Below are 23,745 nucleotides of genomic sequence, written 5' to 3' on the forward strand. Positions count from 1 at the left end.
AAACCCTTGGGTCCGGTATGGTGGCTCATGCCTGTAATCCCAGTGCTGGGAGGATTGCTTGAGCCCAGGAGTTCAAGGCTGCAGTCTGCTATGTTCGCACCACTGCACTCCAGCCTAGGCGACACAGCGAGACCTCATCTTAAAAGTAATAATAATTAAAATAATCTGGGGTAGGAGTGGATATGTATGAAACGGATTGGCCATGAGTTGCTGGTTGTTGAAGCAGGGTGATGGTCCATAGAGTTCATTTTATTTTATTTACTTGAAATTTTTAGATACTTGAAATTTTCCATGTTAAGTTAAAAAGGCATTTATACTCAGAAAAATGCTAGGAAGGAATTCATAAGAAGCACAAGCAAAAAATTTTGTCTTTATGGAGCTGAGTTAAGATATTAGATGTGTACTCACAGTGATAGTGCAGAAAAATACATTACTGGAAATGAATTATTATGAACTATTATCAACTAATTTTTTCAATGCTGATGATAATGTAGAGTATTGAAGGGATCAATATAGCTCTGTTTTGATGTTTGAAAGCTCACTGAAGGTAAGGATCGTATTCTCTGCTGTATTCTTAGTTCCTGGCACAACAGACATTTAATACATATTTACTTAATGAATGTGAAGCCTTATGTTGATTCAGTTATAACAGCTCAAAGTTGAACTTCTTTACTAAGAATATCTTTGTTTTTAAATAAATTATTGAGCCTCATTTATTTTCCTTCCCCCCCCCACCCTACTAGTCTGGAGTTGATCAAGGAACCTGTCTCCACAAAGTGTGACCACATATTTTGCAAGTAAGTTGAATGTATTATGTGGCTCCATTATTAGCTTTTGTGTTTGTCCTTCAGAACCCAGGAAACACCTAACTTTATAAAAACTTTAGTTTCTTCAATTAAGTGAGACAGAAAAATCCAACTCTATTTCACTCTTTCTCAGAGAGTATATAGTCATCATAAGTTGGTTATAATCATAGTTCCTAGTCAAGTTTTGACATATATTATCAATTAGGATGTAAAATCACTTTGAACGGTATTTTGTATTTTTTGTGTCCACCAGTGAAGGCAAACTGCAAGCAGTTGTGAAATAAGCAAACTGTGTTTCATCCTTCCCAGTTTCTCCTTTCTGTTCATTTCTGCATATCCTGCTGCATTTCCCCTTCTAAGGTTCAATGTTTGCCTGCTTCAAAATAATTGTGAAGATAGGAAGGGAACTGATAAGTTTGCATTTAGGCCGAAATTCATTCATAGCAGTGATTCAAGTTATATTTACATATTTGATCTTGCCCTTTGAAATGAAAATGTTTGTTTCTTAGTGAAAGAATTTCAGAAAAAGTAGAGTAGGTAATTTGGTAGAACAAGTGGGCTTTCTCCTTTCCTTTATGTTAAGCTATGATCACATCTTACCTTAAATGTCAACTAATTTGTTTTTAGTATTTATGTACCTGGTATATAACCTGGTACCAGGTACAAACTATGTACTTGGTAAAAAGTTTGCTGACACAAAAGGGTATTTGATGCAAAGTATATTTTCCTCTTACCCTACAACCCCTGCCTCCTTGTTCCCTCCCCAGACAACCACAATGATCAATGTCTTTTGTAACCTTTCAGGAATTTTTAAATTCCAGAATGCTTTTTTTTTTTTTTTTTTTTTTTTTTTTGTCTAAGTTTTTTTTTTTTTTTTTTTTGAGACAGAGTTTTGCTCTTATTGCCCAGGCTGGAGTGCAATGGTGCGATCTCGGCTCACCGCATCTCCACCTCTGTCAACCAAACTGGAGTGCAGTGGCATAGTCTCGGTTGACTGCAACCTCCGTCTCCCAGGTTCAAGCAATTCTCCTGCCTCAGCCTCCCAAGTAGCTGGGACTACAGGCGCGCACCACCACACCCCGGCTAATTCTTGTATTTTCAGTAGTGATGGGGTTTCACCATGTTGGCCAGGCTGGTCTTGAACTCCTGACCTCAGGTGATCCATCCACCTTGGCCTCTCAAAGTGCTGGGATTACAGGCCTGAGCCACTGCATCTGGCCTTATTTTTTGAAAGTACTGGTCTGTGAATAAATTGGTCTATACCATAGGCAGTTTGAGAAGTACTCCTCTAGAGGCCACAAAGTTATTAAACTAAAAATTCTTGAAATAGAGAGATAAAGTTGTGTTGTCTTGGCACATGTCCAGGGAGCAGGGGCTGAGGAATCAGATGGAAACTGCTGGGAACAGTTCTAGGCCAGTGGGGTGGCATGGGATAGGGCAAAGACAGTAGAAATGAGCTTCTGAATTCTTACTGGGAAAAAAGAATGGGAGGAAAAAGACAGAATTCAGAGGTAGGCACCAGCCAGCTGGCAGACTTGTGTTCAGGGGGTATCTCTGTCTCAAAAAAGGAAAAGTTTAAAAAGTCCCAGTATTGGCCAGGCACAGTAGCTCGGGCCTGTAATCCCAGGAATTTGGGAGGCCGAGGAGGGCAGATCACCTGAGGTCAGGAGTTCAAGACTAGCCTGGCCAACATGGAGAAACCCCGTCTACTAAAAAGACAAATTAGCTGAGTGTGGTGGCGCATGCCTGTAGCCACAACTACTCAGGAGGCTAAGGCAGGAGAATTGCTCGAACCCTGGAAGCGGAGGTTGCAGTGAGCCAAGATCCCACCACTGCATTCCAGCCTGGGTTACAAGAGTGAAACTCAGAGTTCCAGTATTTATTACAGGTAGCTGAAGGTAACCTTTTAAGTGCTGGGGCTCTCAATTTCTCTGGATGAGAATCTTTCTGGAATGAACTGTAAGTTTATTTAGAACTGTATGTTTTTCTGTTACCTTGAGTAACAAATGCTGAACATACTATACTATTACAGTGATTTACAAAAAGATTAAGGACCTGATGTGATAGCTCCTGCCCATAACCCCAGCACTTTGGGAGGCCAAGGCAGGAGGATCACTTGAGGGCAGGAGTTCAAAGCTGCAGTGAGCTTGGCTTACTGCAACCTCCACCTCTCAGGTTCAAGTGATTCTCCTGCCTCAACCTCCTGAGTAGCCAGGACTACAGGTGCACGCCACCACACCCAGCTAATTTTTTTTGTATTTTTAATAGAGATGGGGCTTCACCTAGTTGGCCAGGATGGCCTCCATCTCTTGATCTCATGATCCACTTGCCTTGGCGTCCCAGAGTGCTGGGATTACAGGTGTTAGCCACTGTCTGGCCTCTCTCTCTCTCTCTCTCTCTCTCTCTCTCTCTCTCTCTGTCTCTATCTCTGTCTCTGTCTGTCTCTCCCTATGTGTGTGTGTGTATTTTTTTTTTTTTTGAGACAGAGTCTCACTTTGTTGCCCAGGCTGGAGTACAGTGGCATGATCTTGGCTCATTGCAACCTCCATCTTCCCGGGATCCAGTGATTCTCATGCCTCAGCCTCCCAAGTAGCTGGGATTACAGGCATGCGCCACCACGCCCAGCTAATTTTTTTGTATTTTTAGTAGAGACAGGGTTTCACCACATTAGCCAGGCTGGTCTCAAACTCCTGTGCTCAAGTGATCTGCCTTAGCCTCCTGGGATTGCAGGCATGAGCCACTGCACCCGGCCAATAGAGGGTAATAAATGTTAAATTACCTGGCTAGTAAAAAGTATTTTCTAAGTGTCTTATCTCACCATTCCCAATGCCTTTTTTTTTTTCCTTTGAGACAGAGTCTTAATCTGTCGCCTAGGCTGGAGTGCAGTGGTGCGATATTGGCTTACTGTAACCTCCACCTCCCAGGTTCCAACAATTCTCCTGCCTCAGCCTCCTGAGTAGCTGGGACTACCATAGTGGTGCTCAGCTAATTTTTGGATATTTAGCTGAGTAGAGACAGGGATTTACCATGTTGGCCAGGCTGGTCTTGAACTTCTGGCCTCAATTGATCCACCCGCCTCCCAAAGTCCTGGGATTACAGGCATGAACCACCATGTGCAGCCCCAGTGACTTTTTTTAAGCCCCTTTAATCTTTTCTTTCCTGGCTCTCTTCATTGTCAGTGTCTGCTATTTACTCCCTACCTAGTCACCCCCTTCACCAGAATATTATGTCCTTTATGTTTTATTTTGCAGGATCTTATTTTTCTTTCCTTTTTCTGAAATGTAGTCTCACTCTGTTCGCCAGACTGGAGTGCAAAGGCACGATCTCGGCTCACTGCGACCTCCACCTCCTGGGTTCAAGCAGTTCTCCTGCCTCAGCCTCCTGAGTAGCTGGGACTACAGGCACGCGCCACCATGCCCAGCTAATTTTTTTGTATTTTCAGTAGAGACGGGGTTTCACCATGTTGACCAGGATGGTCTCGATCTCTTGACCTCGTGATCCACCTGCCTCGGCCTCCCAAAGTGCTGGGATTACAGGCTTGAGCCACCGCGCCCGGCTTATTTTGCTTTTCTATTGAATCCCCTCCATCTAGAATAGTACCAGACATGTAGTAAATATGTAGATATTGGCTGTATGAGTGAATCGCCGCTTTTAATTATCATCACCGTTGCTCTCTCTACTTCTGGTCTATGATCCACTTTTTTTCTTTTTTTTTTTTTTTTTTTTGAGATAGAGTTTTACTCTTGTTGCCCAGGCTGGAGTGCAATGGTGTGAGCTCAGCTCACTGCAACCTCTGCCTCCCAGGTTCAAGCAATTCTCCTGCTACAGCCTCCTGAGTAGCTGGGATTACAGGCAGGTGCCACCACTCCTGGCTAATTTTTTGTATTTTTTTGTAGAGACGGGGTTTCTCCATGTTGGTCAGGGTGGTCTCAATCTCCTGACGTCATGTTCCACCCACTTTGACCTCCCAAAGTGTTGGGATTACAGGTGTGAGCCACGGTGTCTGGATATGATCTACTTTGAATTGAGTTTTGTTACTTGGAGTGAGATATGAGTATAACGTCATTCTTTTACATGTGGGTATACTCTTGTCCCAACACTATTTGTTGAAAAAACCAAAAACTGTTATTTTCCCATTCAGTCATCTTGGGGCTGGCAGCAGTGGCTCACAGCACTCTGGGAGGCCAAGGCAGGTGGATCATGGTGAAACTAAAAATACAAAAAATTAGCTGCGCGTGGTGGTGCATGTCTGTAATCCTAGCTACTCAGGAGGCTGAGGCAAAAGAATTGCTTGAGCCTAGGAGGTGGAGGTTGCAGTGGGCCGAGATTGTGTCACTGCCCTCCAGCCTCAGTGACAGAGCGATACCCTGTCTCTAATAATAATAATTTAAAAATAAAATAAAAATTAGCTGGGCACAGTGGCGCATGCTTGTAATCTCAGCACTTTGGGAGGCCAAGGCAGGTGGACCACTTGATGTCAGGAGTTCGAACAGCCTGGTCAACATGGTGAAACCTTGTCTCTACTAAAAGTACAAAAAATTAGCTGGACATGGTGGCACACACCTGTAATCCCAGCTACTCGGGAGACTGAGACAGGAGAATCGCTCGAACCAGGGAGATGGAGTTTGCATTGAGCCGAAATTGTACCACTGCACTCCAGCCTGGTCAACAGAGTGAAACTCCATCTCAGAACAAAAAAACAAACAAACAAATAAAAATAAAAATTGTCTTGATATTTATTATTGTTGAAAATCACTTGATCATAGATATATGTATGAGTTTATTTCTATACTCTCAACTTCATTTTATTGATGTATATGTCTATTATGCTATTACCACACTGTCTTGATTACTATAGCTTTGTGGTGAGGTGTTGAGATTTTAAACTAATTAATAGTCATCTTACGTGAACTACTTACCATTTATATTTGATTAGGCAGCATGAAATAATTATGAATATATCATTAAATATGCTATACTAACTTTTAATAAGTTTTATGTGATCATAACAGTAAGCTATATGCATGTAAGTTCAGTTTTCATAGATCATTGCTTATGTAGTTTAGGTTTTTGCTTATGCAGCATATAAAAACAATTGGGAAACTATTGGTTGTAATTCACCTGCCATTACTTTTTAAATGGCTCTTAAGGGCAGTTGTGAGATTATCTTTTCATGGCTATTTGCCTTTTGAGTATTCTCTCTACAAAGGGAAATAACTTGGATTGTTCTTTCTTTATGATTTATAGATTTTGCATGCTGAAACTTCTTAACCAGAAGAAAGGGCCTTCACAGTGTCCTTTGTGTAAGAATGATATAACCAAAAGGTATATAATTTGGATAATTATGGCAGGTTGAAAGCAACAACAGTAGGAAAAAGTAGAAATTATTTAATAACGTAGCTTGTGTTCCTACAAAACCATTCATCAGTAGACAAATTTATAAAAGAGTTTTTAGCAGACAGTGAATTATTTCCAGAGTTATTTTCCTGAAAGTTTTATGGGACATCTGCCTTATACGGGTATTAGAAACTTACTGCCTTTCTCTAATGCATCTAAATAGTGTAAGAACTTGCAGACTTATGTAAAGTAGGGCTCTATTGCCCTGCCCCAATTGTCTGCTAATGTTTTTATTTTTTTTTTTTCACTGTTTCTTTTTATTTATTTATTTTTATTTTAATTTTATTTATTTATTTATTTATTTATTTTTTTGAGACAGAGTTTCACACATGTTACCCAGGCTGGAGTGCAATGGCGCGATCTCGGCTCACCGCAACCTCTGCCTCCTGGGTTCAGGCAATTCTCCTGCCTCAGCCTCCTGAGTAGCTGGGATTACAGGCATGCACCACCATGCCCGCTAATTTTTTGTATTTTTAGTAGAGACGGGGTTTCACCATGTTGACTAGGATGGTCTCGATCTCTTGACCTCGTGATCCACCCGCCTTGGCCTCCCAAAGTGCTGGGATTACAGGCTTGAGCCACTGCGCCCGGCTTATTTATTTTTTTTGAGATGGAGTTTCACTCTTGTTACCCAGGCTGGAGTGCAACGGCGCGATCTCGGCTCACTGCAACCTCTGCCTCCTGGGTTCAGGCAATCCTCCTGCCTCAACCTCCTGAGTAGCTGGGATTACAGGCATGCGCCACCATGCCCAGCTAATGTTTTGTATTTTTAGTAGAGATGGGGTTTCACCACGTTGACCAGGATGGTCTCGATCTCTTGACCTCGTGATCCACCCGCCTTGGCCTCCCAAAGTGCTGGGATTACAGGCTTGAGCCACCACGCCCGGCCTTATTTATTTATTTTTTTAAGACAAGGTCTTGCTCTGATGCCAGGCTGGAGTGCAGTGGTGTGATCTCAGCTCACTGCAGCCTCCACCTCCTGGGCTCCTCCTGTGTTAGCCTCCCAAGTAGCTGGGACTACAGGTGCACACTACCAGTTTTTGTATTTTTTTATAGAGATGAGGTTTCGCCACATTGCCCAGGCTGGTAGCTCCTGAGCTCAGGTGATTTGCCTGCCTGGACCTCCCAAAGTGCTGGGATTAAAGATTTGTGTTTCTATCTAATAATTTAGACAAACAAAATGTATTTATATATTGTGTATCTCTTCTGCCACAAGATAAATTCTATTAAAGTAGTAACTTTGTCTGTCTTAATTAACACTTTCTCTGAGGTTTGGTACATAGTAGGCACTCAGATGCTCAAAGGAATGGATGAATTATGTTTTAATTCCACTTTACTAAACCCAAGTCTTCCTTTGGACATTGTTATCTATTTGTGTTTTCAAAGAAATATAATTTGACGGAAACCCTTGAGAGGCAGAACTAACAGTGAGGGATTGGGTGGGGTTCAGATGTTAAGAACAGTAAACTCAGTAGGGTGTGATGGCTCCTGCCTAAAACCCTAGCACACTGGGAGGCTGAGGTGGGATTATCACTTGAAGCCAGGAGTTTGGGATCAGTCTGGGCACCATAGTACATGGTGGCATATCCCCATAGTCCTAGCTACTTGGGAGGCTGTAGGGGGAGGACAGCTTGAGTGCAGAAGTTTGAGGCTGCAGTGGGCTATGATTGTGGCACTACATGCTAGCCTACACAACAGAGCAAGATCCTGTCTCTAAATTTTAAATAAACAAGTTCTCTAGCTTTCTTTTCAGTGGATTTATATCTGCTATGGATTTAGGGCAGTATTATATCAGATAATTTGAGGCATTTGGTAGACTTTAATGAATGACAAAACATTGCTAAAACAGTCAGTACTGTCACATGGTTTATTTGGATGTCAATGATGTATTGATTAGAGAGGTGTTCTACTGTTGCTGCACCTTATTTTTGTTTACATGTCTTTTTCTTATTTTAGTGTCTTTAAAAAGTTGATAATCACTTGCTGAGGGTGTTTCTCAAACAATTTAATTTCAGAAGCCTACAGGAAAGTACAAGATTTAGTCAACTTGTTGAAGAACTGTTGAAAATCATTCACGCTTTTGAGCTTGACACAGGTTTGCAGTGTAAGTATTGAATAGCCCAAGACTGATGCTCAAGTGCTGTATATGAAAACTCAGGAAGTTTGCACAATTATTTTCTATGATGTGGTGATAAGACCTTTTAGTCTAGGTTAATTTTAGTTCTTTATAATCTTTTTTTTTTTTTTTTTTTTTTTGAGATGGAGTCTTGCTCTGTCGCCCAGGTACAATCTGCAACCTCCTCCTCCCAGGTTCAAGCAATTCTCCTGACTCAGCCTTCCGAGTATCTGGGACTACCGGCACGTACCACCATGCCTGGCTAATTTTTTGTATTTTTAGTAGAGACGGGGTTTCACCGTGTTAGCCAGGATGGTCTTGATCTCCTGACCTCGTGATCTGCCCGCCTCTGCCTCCCAAAGTGCTGAGATTACAGGTGTGAGCCACTGTGCCTGGCTCTATAATCTGTTCTTTAAAAATTACTCCCACTGGTCTCACACCCTATGTTATTAATCCTAAGGCGCACGTTTTTCACATCTTAACATCTCTGAAATTGGGAGCATTTTACTATTGATGATGTGTCATTTGTTTAATTTGTGTGCTCTCTTTCTTAGTAATACAGGAAATAATAGTGCAACTGACATTGTTGGTGTCTTAGCTTTAGTGAAATACGGTATTGATAGACAAATTTGTTAGTGTTAAGGTAGAAAGCAAGGACTCTAAATAACTTTGATGGTCTGTGTATTTGTTTTTGTTTGTTTCCTAGACGTAGAATTACCAGTTGATTTTTTAAAAAATCATAGGTTACCTTAATGCATTGTTTTAACACAACAGAGAGCATATATAGGGTTTCTCTCGGTTTCTTTGATTATAATTCATACATTTTTTTCTAACTGCAAACAATGTTTTCCCTTGCAATTTACAGTTGCAAACAGTTATAATTTTGCAAAAAAGGAAAATAACTCTCCTGAACATTTAAAAGATGAATTTTCTATCATCCAAAGTATGGGCTACAGAAATCGTGCCAAAAGACTTCGACAAAGTGAACCCCAAAATCCTACCTTGGTAAAACCATTTTCTTTCTATTTCTATCCCATCTCTACAAGAAATATAAAAATTAGCCAGGCATGGTGGCAGGACCTGTAATCCCAACTACTTGGGAGGCTGAGGCAGGAGAATCATTTGAACCCTGGAGGCAGAGGTTGCAGTGAGCTGAGATTGTGCCACTGCACTCAAGCCTCGGTGACGGCAAGACTCTGTCCACACCCCCAGAAAAAAAAAGTTATCAGATGTGATTGGAATGTATATCAAGTATCAGCTTCAGAATATGCTATATCAATACTTCAAAAAATCACATAAGTAATACATAATCAGTTTTGAAAAAAAACAACAGGAAAAATATTCAAATCACACATATTCCAGACATTTTATTGTTACTATTATTTACTGCTACTATTATTTTTAGAGACTGAGTCTCACTCTATTGCTTAGTTTCGTCTTGCGCTTCTGGCCTCAAGCAATCCTCCTGCCCCAGCCTCCCAAAGCACTGGGATTATAGGCATGAACTACTGCTCCCAGCCCCAGACATTTTAGTGTGTAATTTTCTGGGCATTTTTTCTAAGCGTCATACATGTTAGCTGACTGATGATAGTCAATTTATTTTGCCCATGGTGTCAAGTTTCTCTTCAGGAGGAAAAGCACAGACACTGGCCAACAATTGCTTGACCGTTCTTAACATACTTGTTTAGCAGGAAACCAGTCTCAGTGTCCAGCCCTCTAAACCTGGAATTGTGAGATCTCTGAGGACAAAGCAGCAGATACAACCTCAAAATAAGTCTGTCTACATTGACTTGGGTAAGGGTCTCAGATTTTTAAAGTATTTAATAATTACTGGATTGCTTTTCTTATAATTTTGCTAAAAATCTTGGTCATAATTTATATTTGTGGTCGGCAGCTTTGGGAAGTGAATTTTATGAGCCCTATGCTGAGTTATAAATAATGTAAAAGATGTAGTTCCCACCTTGAAGAATCTTACTTTAAAAAGAGAGCAAGAGGCTGGGTGTGGTGGCTCACACCTGTAATCCCAGCACTTAGGGAGGCCAAAGTGGGTGGATCACGAGGTCAGGAGATCCAGACCATCCTGGCCAGCATGGTGAAACCCTGTCTCTACTAAAAATACAAAAATTAGCTGGGTGTGGTGGCACGCACCTGTAATCCTAGCTACTCGGTAGGCCGAGGCAAGAGAATTGCTTGAACCAGGGAGTCAGAGGTTACGGTGAGCCAAGATCGCACCACTGCACTCCAGCCTGGTGACAGAGCGAGACTCCATCTCAAAAAAAAAAAGGCCGGGGGGGGTGGCGAGCAAGAGAAAGAATATCTGGTTTTAAATATGTTTTGGAAAGATGGAGAATAGCAGTAAGAAAAAACTTGATAAATTGCTACAGTATTTGACGAGATCCAAGATAAATCGTACTAGATGAGGAAGCCTTTTAAGAAGAGCTGAATCTTGGCCAGACAGGGCGGCTCATGCCCGTAATCCTAACACTTTGGAAGGCCAAGGCAGAAGGATTGCTTGAGTCCAGGAGTCTAAGACCAGCCTCGCCAACATAGGGAGACCCTGTCTCTATTTTATTTTTTTTCTGAGATGGAGTTTTGCTTTGTTGCCCAGGCTGGAGTGCAATGGCGGGATCTCGGCTCACTGCAACCCCTGCCTCCTGGGTTCAAGCAATTCTCCTGCCTCAGCCTCCTGAGTAGCTGGGACTATAGGCACATGCCACCACGCCCGGCTAATTTTTGAATTTTCAGTAGAGGCAGGGTTTCACTGTGTTGGCCAGGATGGTCTTGATCTACTGAACTTGTGATCCATCCTCCTCAGCTTCCCAAAGTGCTGGGATTATAGGCTTGAGCCACTGCGCCTGGCATCTATTTTTAAAATAATAATAAATTTTTGGCCAGATGCGGTGGCTTATGCCTGTAATCCCAGCACTTTGGGAAGCCGAGGCAGGTAGATCACCTGAGGTCAGGAGTTCGAGACCAGCCTGGCCAACATGGTGAAACCCCTCTCTACTAAAAATACAAAAAAAATTAGCTGGGTATGATGGCACATGCCTGTAATCCCAGCTACTTAGGAGGCTGAGGCAGGAGAATCTCTTGAATCCAGGAGGCGGAGGTTGCAATGAGCCAAGACCACGCCACTGCACTCTAGCCTGGGTGATAGAGTGAGACTCCATCTCAAAATAATAATGATAATTTTAAAAAATAATAATTTTTAAAAACATTAAAAATTATAAAAAGAAGAGCTGAGGCCAGCATAGTAAGTCACACCTGTAATCTCAGCAGTGGCAGAGGATTGCTTGAGGCCAGGAGTTTAAGACCAGCCTGGGCAACATAACAAGTCTTCATCTCTACAAAGTAACTTTTTTTTTTAATTAGCTGGGTGTGGTAGTGTGCATCTGTAGTCCTAGCTACTCAGGAGGCTGAGGTGAGAGGATAGATTGAGCCCAGGGGTCTGAGGCTGCAGTGAGCTATAAATCATCCCACTGCACTCCAACCTGGGTGACAGAGCTGGGCTCTCTAATTGGGTTATTTTTAATTTAAAAGGGTAGCCATCTTTTGACATCCCAGGCACACCACCATCTTAACACTTAACTGTTTTCCACCCTTACGATCATAAATTCCTAGACAACAGGTATTGTAAAAATAATGATATAGGTGATGTTTATGAGCACTTAACTAGATTCCAGGCACTATTGTGCTTTTCTTGCATAATTCATTTAGATGTTTGTCAGACATCTGAGATTGTTACTATTATACTTATTTTACAGATGAGGAAATTAAGGCACAGGGAGGTTCTGAAACATTTCCAACATAGTAAAACTAGTAGGTGGCTGAGCCATGATTCAGACCTAGGAAATTAGGCATCAGAGCCTGTACTTTTTTTGTTTGTTTGTGTTTGTGTTTATTTTTGTTTTTTATTTCAGCCCGTTGGCCAGGCTGGCCTGGAACTCCTAACCTCAAATGATCCACCCATCTTGGCCTCCTAAAGTGCTAGGATTATAGGCAAGAGCCACTGTACCTGGCCAAGCCTGTGCTTTTAACCACTTCTCTGTATTACATACTGGCTTAACTAGCATTGTGCCTGCCACATAGTAGGTGCTCAGTAAATATTTATAGATGAATATCTGTTTTTCAACAAGTACATTTTTTGTTTAACCCTTTTAATTAAGAAACCTTTTATTGATTTTTTTTTGGGGGGGGAATTTTTTAGGATCTGATTCTTCTGAAGATACAATTAATAAGAAAACTTACTGCAGGTGAGTCAAAGAGAACTTTTTTCCATGAAGCTGGTATTTTCCTATTTAGTTAATATTAAAGATTGATGTCTCTCTTTTTAAAAATATTTTAACTTTTGTTTTCGATTCAGGGATACATGTGTAGGTTTGTTATACAGGTAAACACACAACTTGGGATTGGGTGTACAGATTTTTTTCATCACTCGGTGCTAAGCATACCCCACAGTTTTTTTGTTTGTTTTCTTTCTGAATTTCTCCCTTCTCCCACCTTCCTCCCTCAAGTAGGCTGGTGTTTCTCTAGATAGAATCATGGTATTGGAAGAAACCTTAGAGGTCATCTAGTTTAGTCCTCTCATTTTATAGTGGAGAAAATACTCTTTTTGTTTGTTTGATTTAGGTACTAGCACTTTCCAAAGGAATTTAGGACAACAGTAGAACTTTGCACATACTTGCTTCTAGCAGATTGTTGTTCTCTAAGTTCCTCATGTACAGTAATGTTGACACAGTAGTAATTGTGACTGATGAAAATGTTCCAGGACTTCATTTTCAACTCTTTCTGTTCCTTATTTCCACTCATCTTTCAAGCTTTGTCTATATAACTTATATAACAATCTACAAGCAGCCCCCAATTACGTTACCTACCTTCCTTAGGAATTACTGCTTGACCCTAAGTTGTTTTTTTGTGTGTTTTGGTTTTCTTAAGTCAAAGTCTTGCTCTGTTACCCGGGCTGGAGTGCAATGGCATGATCTTGGCTCACTGCAACCTCCGCCTCCCAGGTTCAAGTGATTCTCCTGCCTCAGCCTCCTAAGTAGCTGGGATTACAGGCACACGCCACCATGCCTGGCTAATTTTTGTATGTTTAGTAGAGACGGAGTTTCACCATGTTGGTCAGGCTGGTGTGGAACTCCTGACCTTGTGATCCACCTGCCTCAGCCTCTCAAAGTGCTGGGATTACAGGAGTGAGCCACTGTGCCTGGCCCAAGTTTTTTTTTTGAGATGGAGTCTAACTGTGTTACCCAGGCTGGAGTGCAATGGCACAGTCTCGGCCCACTGCAGCCTCTGCCTCCCTAGTTCAAGCAATTCTCCTGCCTCAGCCTTCAGAGCAGCTGGGATTACAGGTATGCACCACCATGCCCAGCTAATTTTTGTATTTTTATTAGATACCAAGTTCACCATATTGGCCGGCCTGTTCTCAATCTCCTGAGCTCAAGTGATTCACCCGCCTTGGCCTCCCAAAGTGCTGGGATTACAGGCGTGATATTGTCAGTTTTAGTTTGCAAATGACTTCCCTAGTCTCATAATTGGAAGCAAGTGATTTTTAGACTGAAAAAGCACAGAAAGTAATGTAGCAAAGTGGTGGTTTGCATTCTGTTTGGGTTATCTGCAATCCTAGTGTTCCCCTTGTTTAGATATCCTTGCTTCTGCCTGTCATTAAGATATACTTTTAAGTGTTTTTTAAAAACTATCTTTTGGTTGTCATTTAAATTTTGGCTTTCATTTGCATGTCCATAAATCAATGTTCTACACTACTGTTCTGGTTTTTGTGACTGTGCGTCCTCAGTCTTTGACCATTCTATTTCTTTTTTTTTCTTTCTTTCTTTTTATTTAGACGGAGTCTCACTCTGTCACCCCAGGCTGGAGTGCAGTGGCGCAATCTCAGTTCATTGCAACCTCCATCCCCCAGGTTCAAGCAATTCTCTTGTCTCAGCCTCCCAAGTAGCTGGGACTACAGGTGCACACCACCACACCCGGCTAATTGGCCATTCCATTTCTTTCTTTCTTTCTTTTTCTTTTTTTTTTTTGAAACAGAGTCTCGCTCCCTTGCCCAGGCTAGAGTGCAGTGACATGATCTCAGCTCTCCGCAACCTCTGCTTCCCGGGTTCAAGCCATACTCCTGCCTCAGCCTCCCGAGTAGCTGGGACTACATGCACGTGCCACTACACCCAGCTAATTTTTGTGTTTTTAGTAGAGATGGGGTTTCACCATGTTGGCTAGGCTGGTCTTGAACTCATGACATCAAGTGATCTACCCACCTCGGCCTCCCAAAGTGCTGGGGTTTTGGGCATGAGCCACCACACCTGGCAACCATTCCATTTCAACTAGAATTTTCTAAAGGAGAGAGTAGCTTTGAATAAGTGAATAAGATTGGTTGGCTTTCTGCAACTGAGAGAGCTAAAATATTTGATCTTGATCATTTTACAGTTCTGCATGCATATTACTAGTGTTTCTCATTAGGACTTCTGTCTTTTCCCTATAGTGTGGGAGATCAAGAATTATTTCAAATCACCCCTCAAGGAACCAAGGATGAAACCAGTTTGGATTCTGCAAAAAAGGGTAATGGCAAGGTTTCCCAACGTAACAGGCACTGAAGAGAGAGTAGGTAGATACTGTACTGTAATTAGATTATTCTGAAGACCATTTGGGACCTTTACAATCCACAAAATCTCTTGGCAGAGTTAGAGTATCATTCTTTGTCAAGCGTCATGGTATGGCCCATTAAATTTCAATGGTACTACACTAATGTAGCTCTAATAAGACCTTCCATAACTGATTGTTGCCCTTTACTTTTTTTTTGAGACAGTATCTCACTCTGTTGCCCAGGCTGGAGTACAGTGGTGTAGTCTCAGCTCACTGCAACCTCCACCTCCCAGGCTCAAGCTATCTTCCCATCTCAGCCTCCTGAATAGCTGGGACTACAGGCGCATGCCACTACACCTGGCTAATTTTTTGTGGTTTTATAGAGACAGGTCTCTATAAAAGCTGATCTCAAACTCAGGCATGAGCCACTGTGCCTGGCCTGCCCTTTACTTTTAATTGATGTATTTGTATTTCACCTTTTACCTATTGGTTTTTAAATACAGGGAGTGGTAAGTCTGTAGGTAGAACAGAGTATTAAGTAGACCAGTGATCTTTAGAGTACATCAGAACCAGTTTTCTGATGACCAGTCTGCTTTTAATGCACTCTTAGATGTTAGAGAAATAGGAGTTGTGGTTTTTGTATAGGGAAAATTCTGAATTTAAAAACTTAATGTATCTTAAGTGGAAATAATCTAGGTAAATAGGAATTAAATGAAAAGTATGAGCTACATCCTTGGTATACTTGATAGTTCATGAGGTTAGTTTCTCTAAATATAGCCAGTTGGTTGATTTCCACCTACAAGTTGTATTAAGTATGTATTTTTTTAATGGCAATTCAGTTTTTGAGTACTTTGTTATTTTTGTATATTTTCAGCTCCTTGTGAGTTTTCTGAGAAGGATATAACAAATACTGAACATCATCAATCCCGTAATAACAATTTGAACACCACTGAGAAGCATGCAACTGAGAGGCATCCAGAAAAGTATCAGGGTAGTTCTGTTTCAAACTTGCATGTGGAGCCATGTGGCACAAATACTCATGCCAGCTCATTACAGCATGAGAACAGCAGTTTATTACTCACTAAAGACAGACGGAATGTAGAAAAGGCTGAATTCTGTAATAAAAGCAAACAGCCTGGCTTAGCAAGGAGCCAACATAACAGATGGGCTGAAAGTGAAGAAACGTGTAATAATAGGCAGACTCCCAGCACAGAGAAAAAGGTAGATCTGGATGCTGATCCCCTGCATGGGAGAAAAGAATGGAATAAGCAGAAACCTCCATGCTCTGAGAATCCTAGAGATGATACTGAAGATGTTGCTTGGATAACACTAAATAGCAGCATTCAGAAAGTTAATGAGTGGTTTTCCAGAAGTGATGAACTGTTAACTTCTGATGACTCACATGACGAGGGGTCTGAATCAAATGCCAAAGTAGCTGAAGCATTGGAAGTTCTAAATGAGGTAGATGGATATTCTAGTTCTTCAGAGAAAGTAGACTTACTGGCCAGTGATCCTCATGATGCTTTAATATGTAAAAGTGAAAGAGTTTACTGCAAATCAGTAGAGAGTAGTATTGAAGATAAAATATTTGGGAAAACCTATCGGAGGAAGGCAAGCCTCCCTAACTTGAGCCATGTAACTGAAAATCTAATTATAGGAGCATTTGTTACTGAGCCACAGATAACACAAGAGCGTCCCCTCACAAATAAATTAAAGCGTAAAAGGAGAATTACATCAGGACTTCATCCTGAGGATTTTATCAAGAAAGCAGATTTGGCAGTTCAAAAGACTCCTGAAAAGATAAATCAGGGAACTAACCAAATGGAGCAGAATGATCAAGTGATGAATATTGCTAACAGTGGTCATGAGAATAAAACAAGAGATGATTCTATTCAGAATGAGAACAATCCTAACCCAGTAGAATCACTGGAAAAAGAATCTTTCAGAAGTAAAGCTGAACCTATAAGCAGTAGTATAAGCAATATGGAACTAGAATTAAATATCCACAATTCCAAAGCATCTAAAAAGAATAGGCTGAGAAGGAAGTCTTCTACCAGGCATATTCATGAGCTTGAATTAGTAGTCAGTAGAAATCTAAGCCCACCTAATTATACTGAAGTACAAATCGATAGTTGTTCTAGCAGTGAAGAGATAAAGGAAAAAAATGATAACGAAATGCCAGGCAGGCACAGCAGAAAGCTACAACTCATGGAAGATGAAGAATGTACAACTGGAGCCAAAAAGAGTAGCAAGCCAAATGAACAAACAAGTAAAAGACGTGCCAGTGATACTTTCCCAGAACTGAGGTTAACAAACGTACCTGGTACTTTTACTAACTGTTCAAATACTAATGAACTTAAAGAATTTGTCAATCGTAGCCTTCCAAGAGAAGAAAAAGAAGAGAAACTAGAAACAGTTAAACTGTCTAATGATGCCAAAGACCCCAAAGATCTCATGTTAAGTGGAGAAAACGTTTTGCAAATTGAAAGATCTGCAGAGAGTAGCAGTATTTCACTGATACCTGGTACTGATTATGGCACTCAGGAAAGTATCTCATTACTGGAAGTTAGCACTCTAGGGAAGGCAAAAACAGAACCAAATAAATGTGTGAGTCAGAGTGCAGCATTTGAAAACCCCAAGGAACTAATTCATGGTTGTTCTAAAGATACTAGAAATGGCACAGAAGTCTTTAAGTATCCATTGGGACCTGAAGTTAACTGCAGTCAGAAAACAAGCATAGATATGGAAGAAAGTGAACTTGATACTCAATATTTGCAGAATACATTCAAGGTTTCAAAGCGCCAGTCATTTGCTCTGTTTTCAAATACAGGAAATCCAGAAAAGGAATGTGCAACATTCTCTGCCCACTCCAGGTCCTTAAAGAAACAAAGTCCAAAGGTCACTCTTGAATATGAACAAAAGGAAGAAAATCAAGGAGAGAAAGAGTCTAATATCGAGCCTGTAGAGACAGTTAATATCACTGCAGGTGTTCCTATGGTTTGTCAGAAAGATAAGCCAGTTGACTATGCCAAGTGTATCGAAGGAGGCTCCAGGCTTTGTCTATCATCTCAGTTCAGAGGCAACGAAACTGGACTCATTATTCCAAATAAACATGGACTTTTACAAAACACATATCATATACCACTTATTCCCACCAGGTCATTTGTTAAAACTAAATATAAGAAAAACCTGCTAGAGGAAAACTCTAAGGAACATTCAATGTCACCTGAAAGAGCGATGGGAAACAAGAACATCATTCCAAGTACAGTGAGCACAATTAGCCATAATAACAGAGAAAATGCTTTTAAAGAAACCAGCTCAAGCAGTATTAATGAAGTAGGTTCCAGTACTAATGAAGTAGGTTCTAGTACTAATGAAGTAGGCTCCAGTGTTAATGAAGTAGGTTCCAGTGATGAAAACATTCAAACAGAGATAGGTAGAAACGGAAGGCCAAAATTGAATGCTATGCTTAGATTAGGGCTTTTGCAACCTGAGATTTATAAGCAAAGTCTTCCTGTAAGTAATTGTAAACATCCTGAAATTAAAAAGCAGGAACATGAAGTAGTTCAGACCGTTAATACGGACCTCTCTCCATGTCTGATTTCAGATAACCTAGAACAGCATGTGGGAAGCAGTCATACATCTCAGGTTTGTTCTGAGACACCTGACGACCTGTTAGATGATGGTGAAATAAAGGAAGATACTAGTTTTGCTGAATATGGCATTGAGACTTCTGCTGTTTTTAGCAAAAGTGTCCAGAGAGGAGAGCTCAGCAGGAGTCCTAGCCCTTTCACCCATACACATTTGGCTCAAGTTTACAAAAGAGGGGCCAAGAAATTAGAGTCCTCGGAAGAGAACTTATCTAGTGAGGAAGAAGAGCTTCCCTGCTTCCAACACTTGTTATTTGGTAAAGTAAGCAATACACCTCAGTCTACCAGGCATAGCACCGTTGCTACTGAGTGTCCATCTAAGAACACGGAGGAGAATTTATTATCATTGAAAAGTAGCTTAAATGACTGCAGTAACCAGGTAATATTGGCAAAGGCATCCCAGGAACATCACCTTAGTGAGGAAACAAAATGTTCTGGTAGCTTGTTTTCTTCACAGTGCAGTGAACTGGAAGACTTGACTACAAATACAAACACCCAGGATCCTTTCTTGATTGATTCTTCCAAACGAATGAGGCATCAGTCTGAAAGCCAGGGAGTTGGTCTGAGTGACAAGGAATTGGTTTCAGATGATGAAGAAAGGGGAACAGATTTGGAAGAAGATAATCAAGAAGAGCAAAGTATGGATTCAAACTTAGGTATTGAACCAGGTTTTTGTGTTTGCCCCAGTCTGTTTATAGAAATGAGCTAAATGTTTATGCCTTTTGGAGAGCACATTTTACAAATTTCCAAGTAGAGTTAAAGGAACCGCTTCTTAAACATGAAACGTGTTCCTCCTAAGGTGCTTTTCCTAAAAAGTCAAAAGTCATTCACCCAGTTAGAGTGTCATTTTTGATTGAGATTTAACATCCTAATTATTGGTGGACTGACTTGTAGTTTCATTTTCTAAAAGGAAATCCCGGTGTCCCAAAGCAAGGAATTTAATCATTTTGTGTGACATGAAAGTAAATCCAGTCCTGCCAGTGAGAAGAAAAAGATACAGCAAGTTGCAGTGTTTATAGTCTGCTTTTACATCTGAACCTCTGTTTTTATTATTACTTAAGGTGAAGCAGCATTTGGGTATGAGAGTGAAACAAGCATCACTGAAGACTGCTCAGGGCTATCCTCTCAGAGCGATATTTTAACGACTCAGGTAAAAAGCATGTGTGTGTATGTGTGTGGTGTCCTTTGTATCAGTAATATGTATCCCACATTCTCAGGTTTGCTGACATCATCTCTTTGAATTAATGGCATAACAGGTGTTTTGTGGTTCATTGTCTACTTAAAGTGTAAGCACCTTGATGGAACTCATACCACCTTTTATTTCACACACAAACACACACACTGCCTAGCTCATTATAGCATACTAAATACTGAATTTCATGAATAAGCCAAGCCTTCAAAACCCATTTGCTAATCCCAGCACTTTGGGATGCCAAGGTGGGTGGATGACCTGAGGTCAGAAGTTTGAGACCAGTCTGGCCAACATGGTGAAACCTTGTATCTACTAAAAATACAAAAATTAGCTGGGTGTGGTGACCAACGCCTGTAGTCCCAGCTACTGTGGAGGCTAAGACAGCAGTATCACTTGAACCCAGGAGGCAGGTGGCAGTGAGCTGGGATTGTACCACTGCACTCCAGCCTGGGTGGCAGAGTGAGACTCCATCTCAAAAACAAAAAGCGTCATTTGGCCTATAGCAAAAACATGACAGCACTATTGTATCAAGAGAGATGAGAAAAACAAGCCACAGCAGGATGATTAAAAGGGATCTAGATATCTTCATTTTAAGAATATGCCTACTGCAGATCAGAGAAGGTAAGCAAACTGCCTAAGGCCACACAGCCAGGTACAGAACTCTCACTAATATTATTGCCAGCAATTGCAATTTTGGTGTTTATTCTTGGTACCAAGTTGGAGCCTATAGGGTTCTTTTCATGTTAGAGACCATCTAGCCTTTCACTGTTTTGTGGAAACTTCTTTCTGTCCTTTATTTTTTTCCTTTTAAAATCTAGTTTGTTGTTTTGGTTTCTTTGAGACAGGGTCTTACTCTGTCGCTCAGGCTGGAATGCAGTGGTGTAGTCATGGCTCACTGTAGCTTTGACTTCCTGGGCTCAAGCGATCCTCTTACCTCAGCTTCCCGAGTAGCTGGGACCAAGGTGCCCACCAACACACCCAGCTAAATTTTAAATTTTTACTAGAGACAACATCTCACTATGTTGCCCAGGCTGGTCTCCTGGGCTAAAGTGATCCTCCTATCTCAGCCTCCCAAAATGCTGGGATGTAGGCATAAGCAACCACACCTGGCCTATCTGTTGTTGTTGTTGTTGTTGTTTTTCTTTTTTCCTTTTTTTTTTTTTTTTTTTTTTTTTTTTTTTTTTTTTTTTTTTTTTTTTTTTTTTTTTTTTTTTTTTTTGAGCCTCACACTCTTGCCCAGGCTGGAGTGCAGTGGCACAATCTTGACTCACTGCAACCTCTGCCTCCCAGGTGGTTCAAGCAATTCTCTGCCTCAGCCTCCTGAGTAGCTGGGATTATAGGCAGTGTTTTTTTTAAATTGCTCATAAATCACCTTTTTTCTTTAAAAAAAAAAAAAAAAAGATTTTTTTAACCAAGGATAATTTTTCTTGACGGAGGACAAAAAGAATTTAAAAAAATAAATAAAAAACCAATATGAGAGGCTGAAGCAGGAGAATCACTTGAACCTGGGAGGCAGAGGTTGCAATGAGTTGGCATCATGCTGCTGCACTCCAGCCTGGGCAACAGGAGTGAAACTCTGCCTCAAAAAGAGAAAGTACACAATTTTACTTTCTGGACCTAATGGTCAAGGCCAATAATTTGGTCACTTATGAAATAAATAAAAGCTATACCTTTTTTTTTTTTTTTTTCTTTTTTGAGACAGAGTCTTGTTCTTGTCATCCAGGCTGGAGTGCAATGGTACAATCTTGGCTCACTGCAACCTCTGCCTCCCAGATTCAAGTGGTTCTCCTGCCTCAGCCTCCCAAGTAGCTGGGATTACAGGCCTGTATCACTATGCCTGGCTAATTTTTGTATTTTTAGTAGAGATGGGGGTTTCACCATGTTGGCCAGGCTGGCCTCGAACTCCTGACCTTGTGATCTGCCTGCCTTCCAAAGTGCTGGCATTACAGGTGTGAGCCACTGCACCCAGCCAGCTTTACCATATATGTGACCATTTGGCGATGTGAAATTTCCCTGTACAAAAGGCAGAATAATCTAGAAAAAACATTCTCTGTCACAGCATCTAAAAATTAGCATCATCTTCATCATAGAACCAGGCTCTGTCTCCTAATTTTTTTTTTTTTTTTTTGTTGGAGTTTTGCTCTGTCACCCAGGCTGGAGTGCAGTGGCACAGTCTTGGCTCACTGCGACCTTTACCTCCCAGGTTCAAGTGATTCTCGTGCCTCAGCCTCCAAAGTAGCTGGGATTACAGGTGCCTTCTACCACACCTGGCTCATTTTCTTGTATTTTTTTTGGGAGAGACAAGGTTTCACCATGTTGGCCAGGCTCGTCTGGAACTCCTGACCTCAAATGATCTGCCCACCACAGCCTCCCAGAGTACTGGGATTATAGGCATGAGCCACCATACCTGGCCTCCTAATTTTTATTTGTAGAAGTGGCACCAAAATTTTCCAAGTCCTCATGCAAAAATTCAGGCTCATCTGTTTATTTTTTTCATTTGTTTATCTCCCATTAGATTGACAACTTCTAATAGTTAGGTTGGTTATTTATACTCCTAGCACAGGTTCTGTGCAGAATACACACACAGCAATTGCTGACAATAATATTGGTGAGAGTTATTTACTGGGCTGTGTGATCTTAGACAGTTTGCTTATGTTCTCTGACCTGCTGTAGGCACATTCTTAAAGTGGAGCTGCCCAGACCCCCTTGAATCCTCCTGCTGTGGTTTCTTTTTCTCTCTTAAGTCTTAAATACCCTTTTAGCTGCTAGTAAGTAAATGATGTTTTTTTTTTGTGAACTTTCTGAAGTCAGATTAGGTGAAGTTGAGAAAAGCCTGATATTCTTGTAAAGTTTTATATATGTGTATCATAGAAAACTTAGAAAATACAGATAAACAAAAATCATCCATGGATGAACCTTGAAGACATCATGTTAACTGAAATAAACTGGACACCAAAGGACACATGTTATATGCTTCCACTTATATGAGATACCTGGAATAGTTAAATTTGGTTACTCTGGGCACACTGCCTGTGGGTTAGCTTTGCTCCACACGGAGCAGTTAAAAACAAACAAAACTAAATTCATAGAGACAGAATGTAGAATAGTGGTTACTAGGGACTTGGAGAGGGGGAAATGGAGTTATTGTTTGATGAGTACAGATTTCAGTTTGGGATGAAAACATTCTGGATATGGATAGTGGCAATGGTAACACAACCGTGAAAATACTTAATGCCCTGAACTGTACGCTTGAAATGATTAAAATGGTAAGTTAATTGCAGTTTGTGTTATCCAGAAATTGTTACCAATTTATTGGTGTATATTCTTTCAGTTTTCCTGTGTGTGTACGGGGTGCTTGTATATAATTTAGGTTTAAAATATATCCAGTAGGCCAGGTACATGGCTCACACCTGTAATCCTACCACTTTGGGAGACTAAGGAAGGAAGATTGCTTGAGCCCCAAAGTTCAGGGCTGCAGTGAGTCGTGATTGCACCACTGTACTCTGGTCTGGGCAACCTCTATCTGAAAAAAAAAAAATTAGTGTGGCTTAGTGGTGCACAGCTATAGTCTCAGCCACTTGAGTGGCTGGGGTAGGATTGCTTGATCTCAGCAAGCTGAGCTGTGGTGAACCATGATGGTGCCACTGTACTCCAGCCTGGATAATATGGTGAGACCCTGTCTCAAAAAAAAAAGAGAAATCTGTATTTTTAATACTGAATTTTTATAATACTGATTATAAATATTTATAATACGTATTTATAATACAGTATTTATAATATTGTGTGTTGTATCTAGCTTTTACTGGGTCATTAAAATTCCTTTTTTTTCTTTTTAAGACAGTCTTGCGCAGGCACCAGGCTGGACAATCTCGGCTCACTGCAACCTCTTCCTCCCAGGTTCAAGCAATTCTTCCGCCTCAGCCTCCCGAGTAGCTGGGACTGCAGGCATGCACCACCATGCCCAGCTAATTTTTGTATGGTTTTTTTTTTTTT

At 41.0% G+C, this 23,745-nt stretch overlaps 1 protein-coding gene across 8 annotated transcripts in view; it reads left to right on the top strand.

Moving 5' to 3' along the window:
• BRCA1 (BRCA1 DNA repair associated) overlaps window positions 1-23,745 on the top strand; it is a 73,850-nt gene that overhangs the window by 10,442 nt on the left and 39,663 nt on the right. For 5 of the 8 annotated variants that reach the window (XM_037731672.1, XM_017509326.2, XM_017509328.2 and 2 more), the window contains 9 exons: window positions 744-797; window positions 6,054-6,131; window positions 8,219-8,307; window positions 9,185-9,324; window positions 10,008-10,113; window positions 12,527-12,572; window positions 14,810-14,886; window positions 15,785-19,216; window positions 19,622-19,710. In XM_037731672.1, the coding sequence (XP_037587600.1) occupies window positions 6,061-6,131; window positions 8,219-8,307; window positions 9,185-9,324; window positions 10,008-10,113; window positions 12,527-12,572; window positions 14,810-14,886; window positions 15,785-19,216; window positions 19,622-19,710 (4,050 nt within the window). In that variant the 5' untranslated portion in view covers window positions 744-797; window positions 6,054-6,060. The remainder of the gene's footprint in view (window positions 1-743; window positions 798-6,053; window positions 6,132-8,218; window positions 8,308-9,184; window positions 9,325-10,007; window positions 10,114-12,526; window positions 12,573-14,809; window positions 14,887-15,784; window positions 19,217-19,621; window positions 19,711-23,745) is intronic. The other 3 variants (XM_017509329.2, XM_017509331.2, XM_037731671.1) reach the window with 3 other exon arrangements.

This window comes from Cebus imitator, unplaced genomic scaffold (assembly GCF_001604975.1).
Source record: "Cebus imitator isolate Cc_AM_T3 unplaced genomic scaffold, Cebus_imitator-1.0 Scaffold415, whole genome shotgun sequence".
Lineage (NCBI taxonomy): Eukaryota > Metazoa > Chordata > Mammalia > Primates > Cebidae > Cebus > Cebus imitator.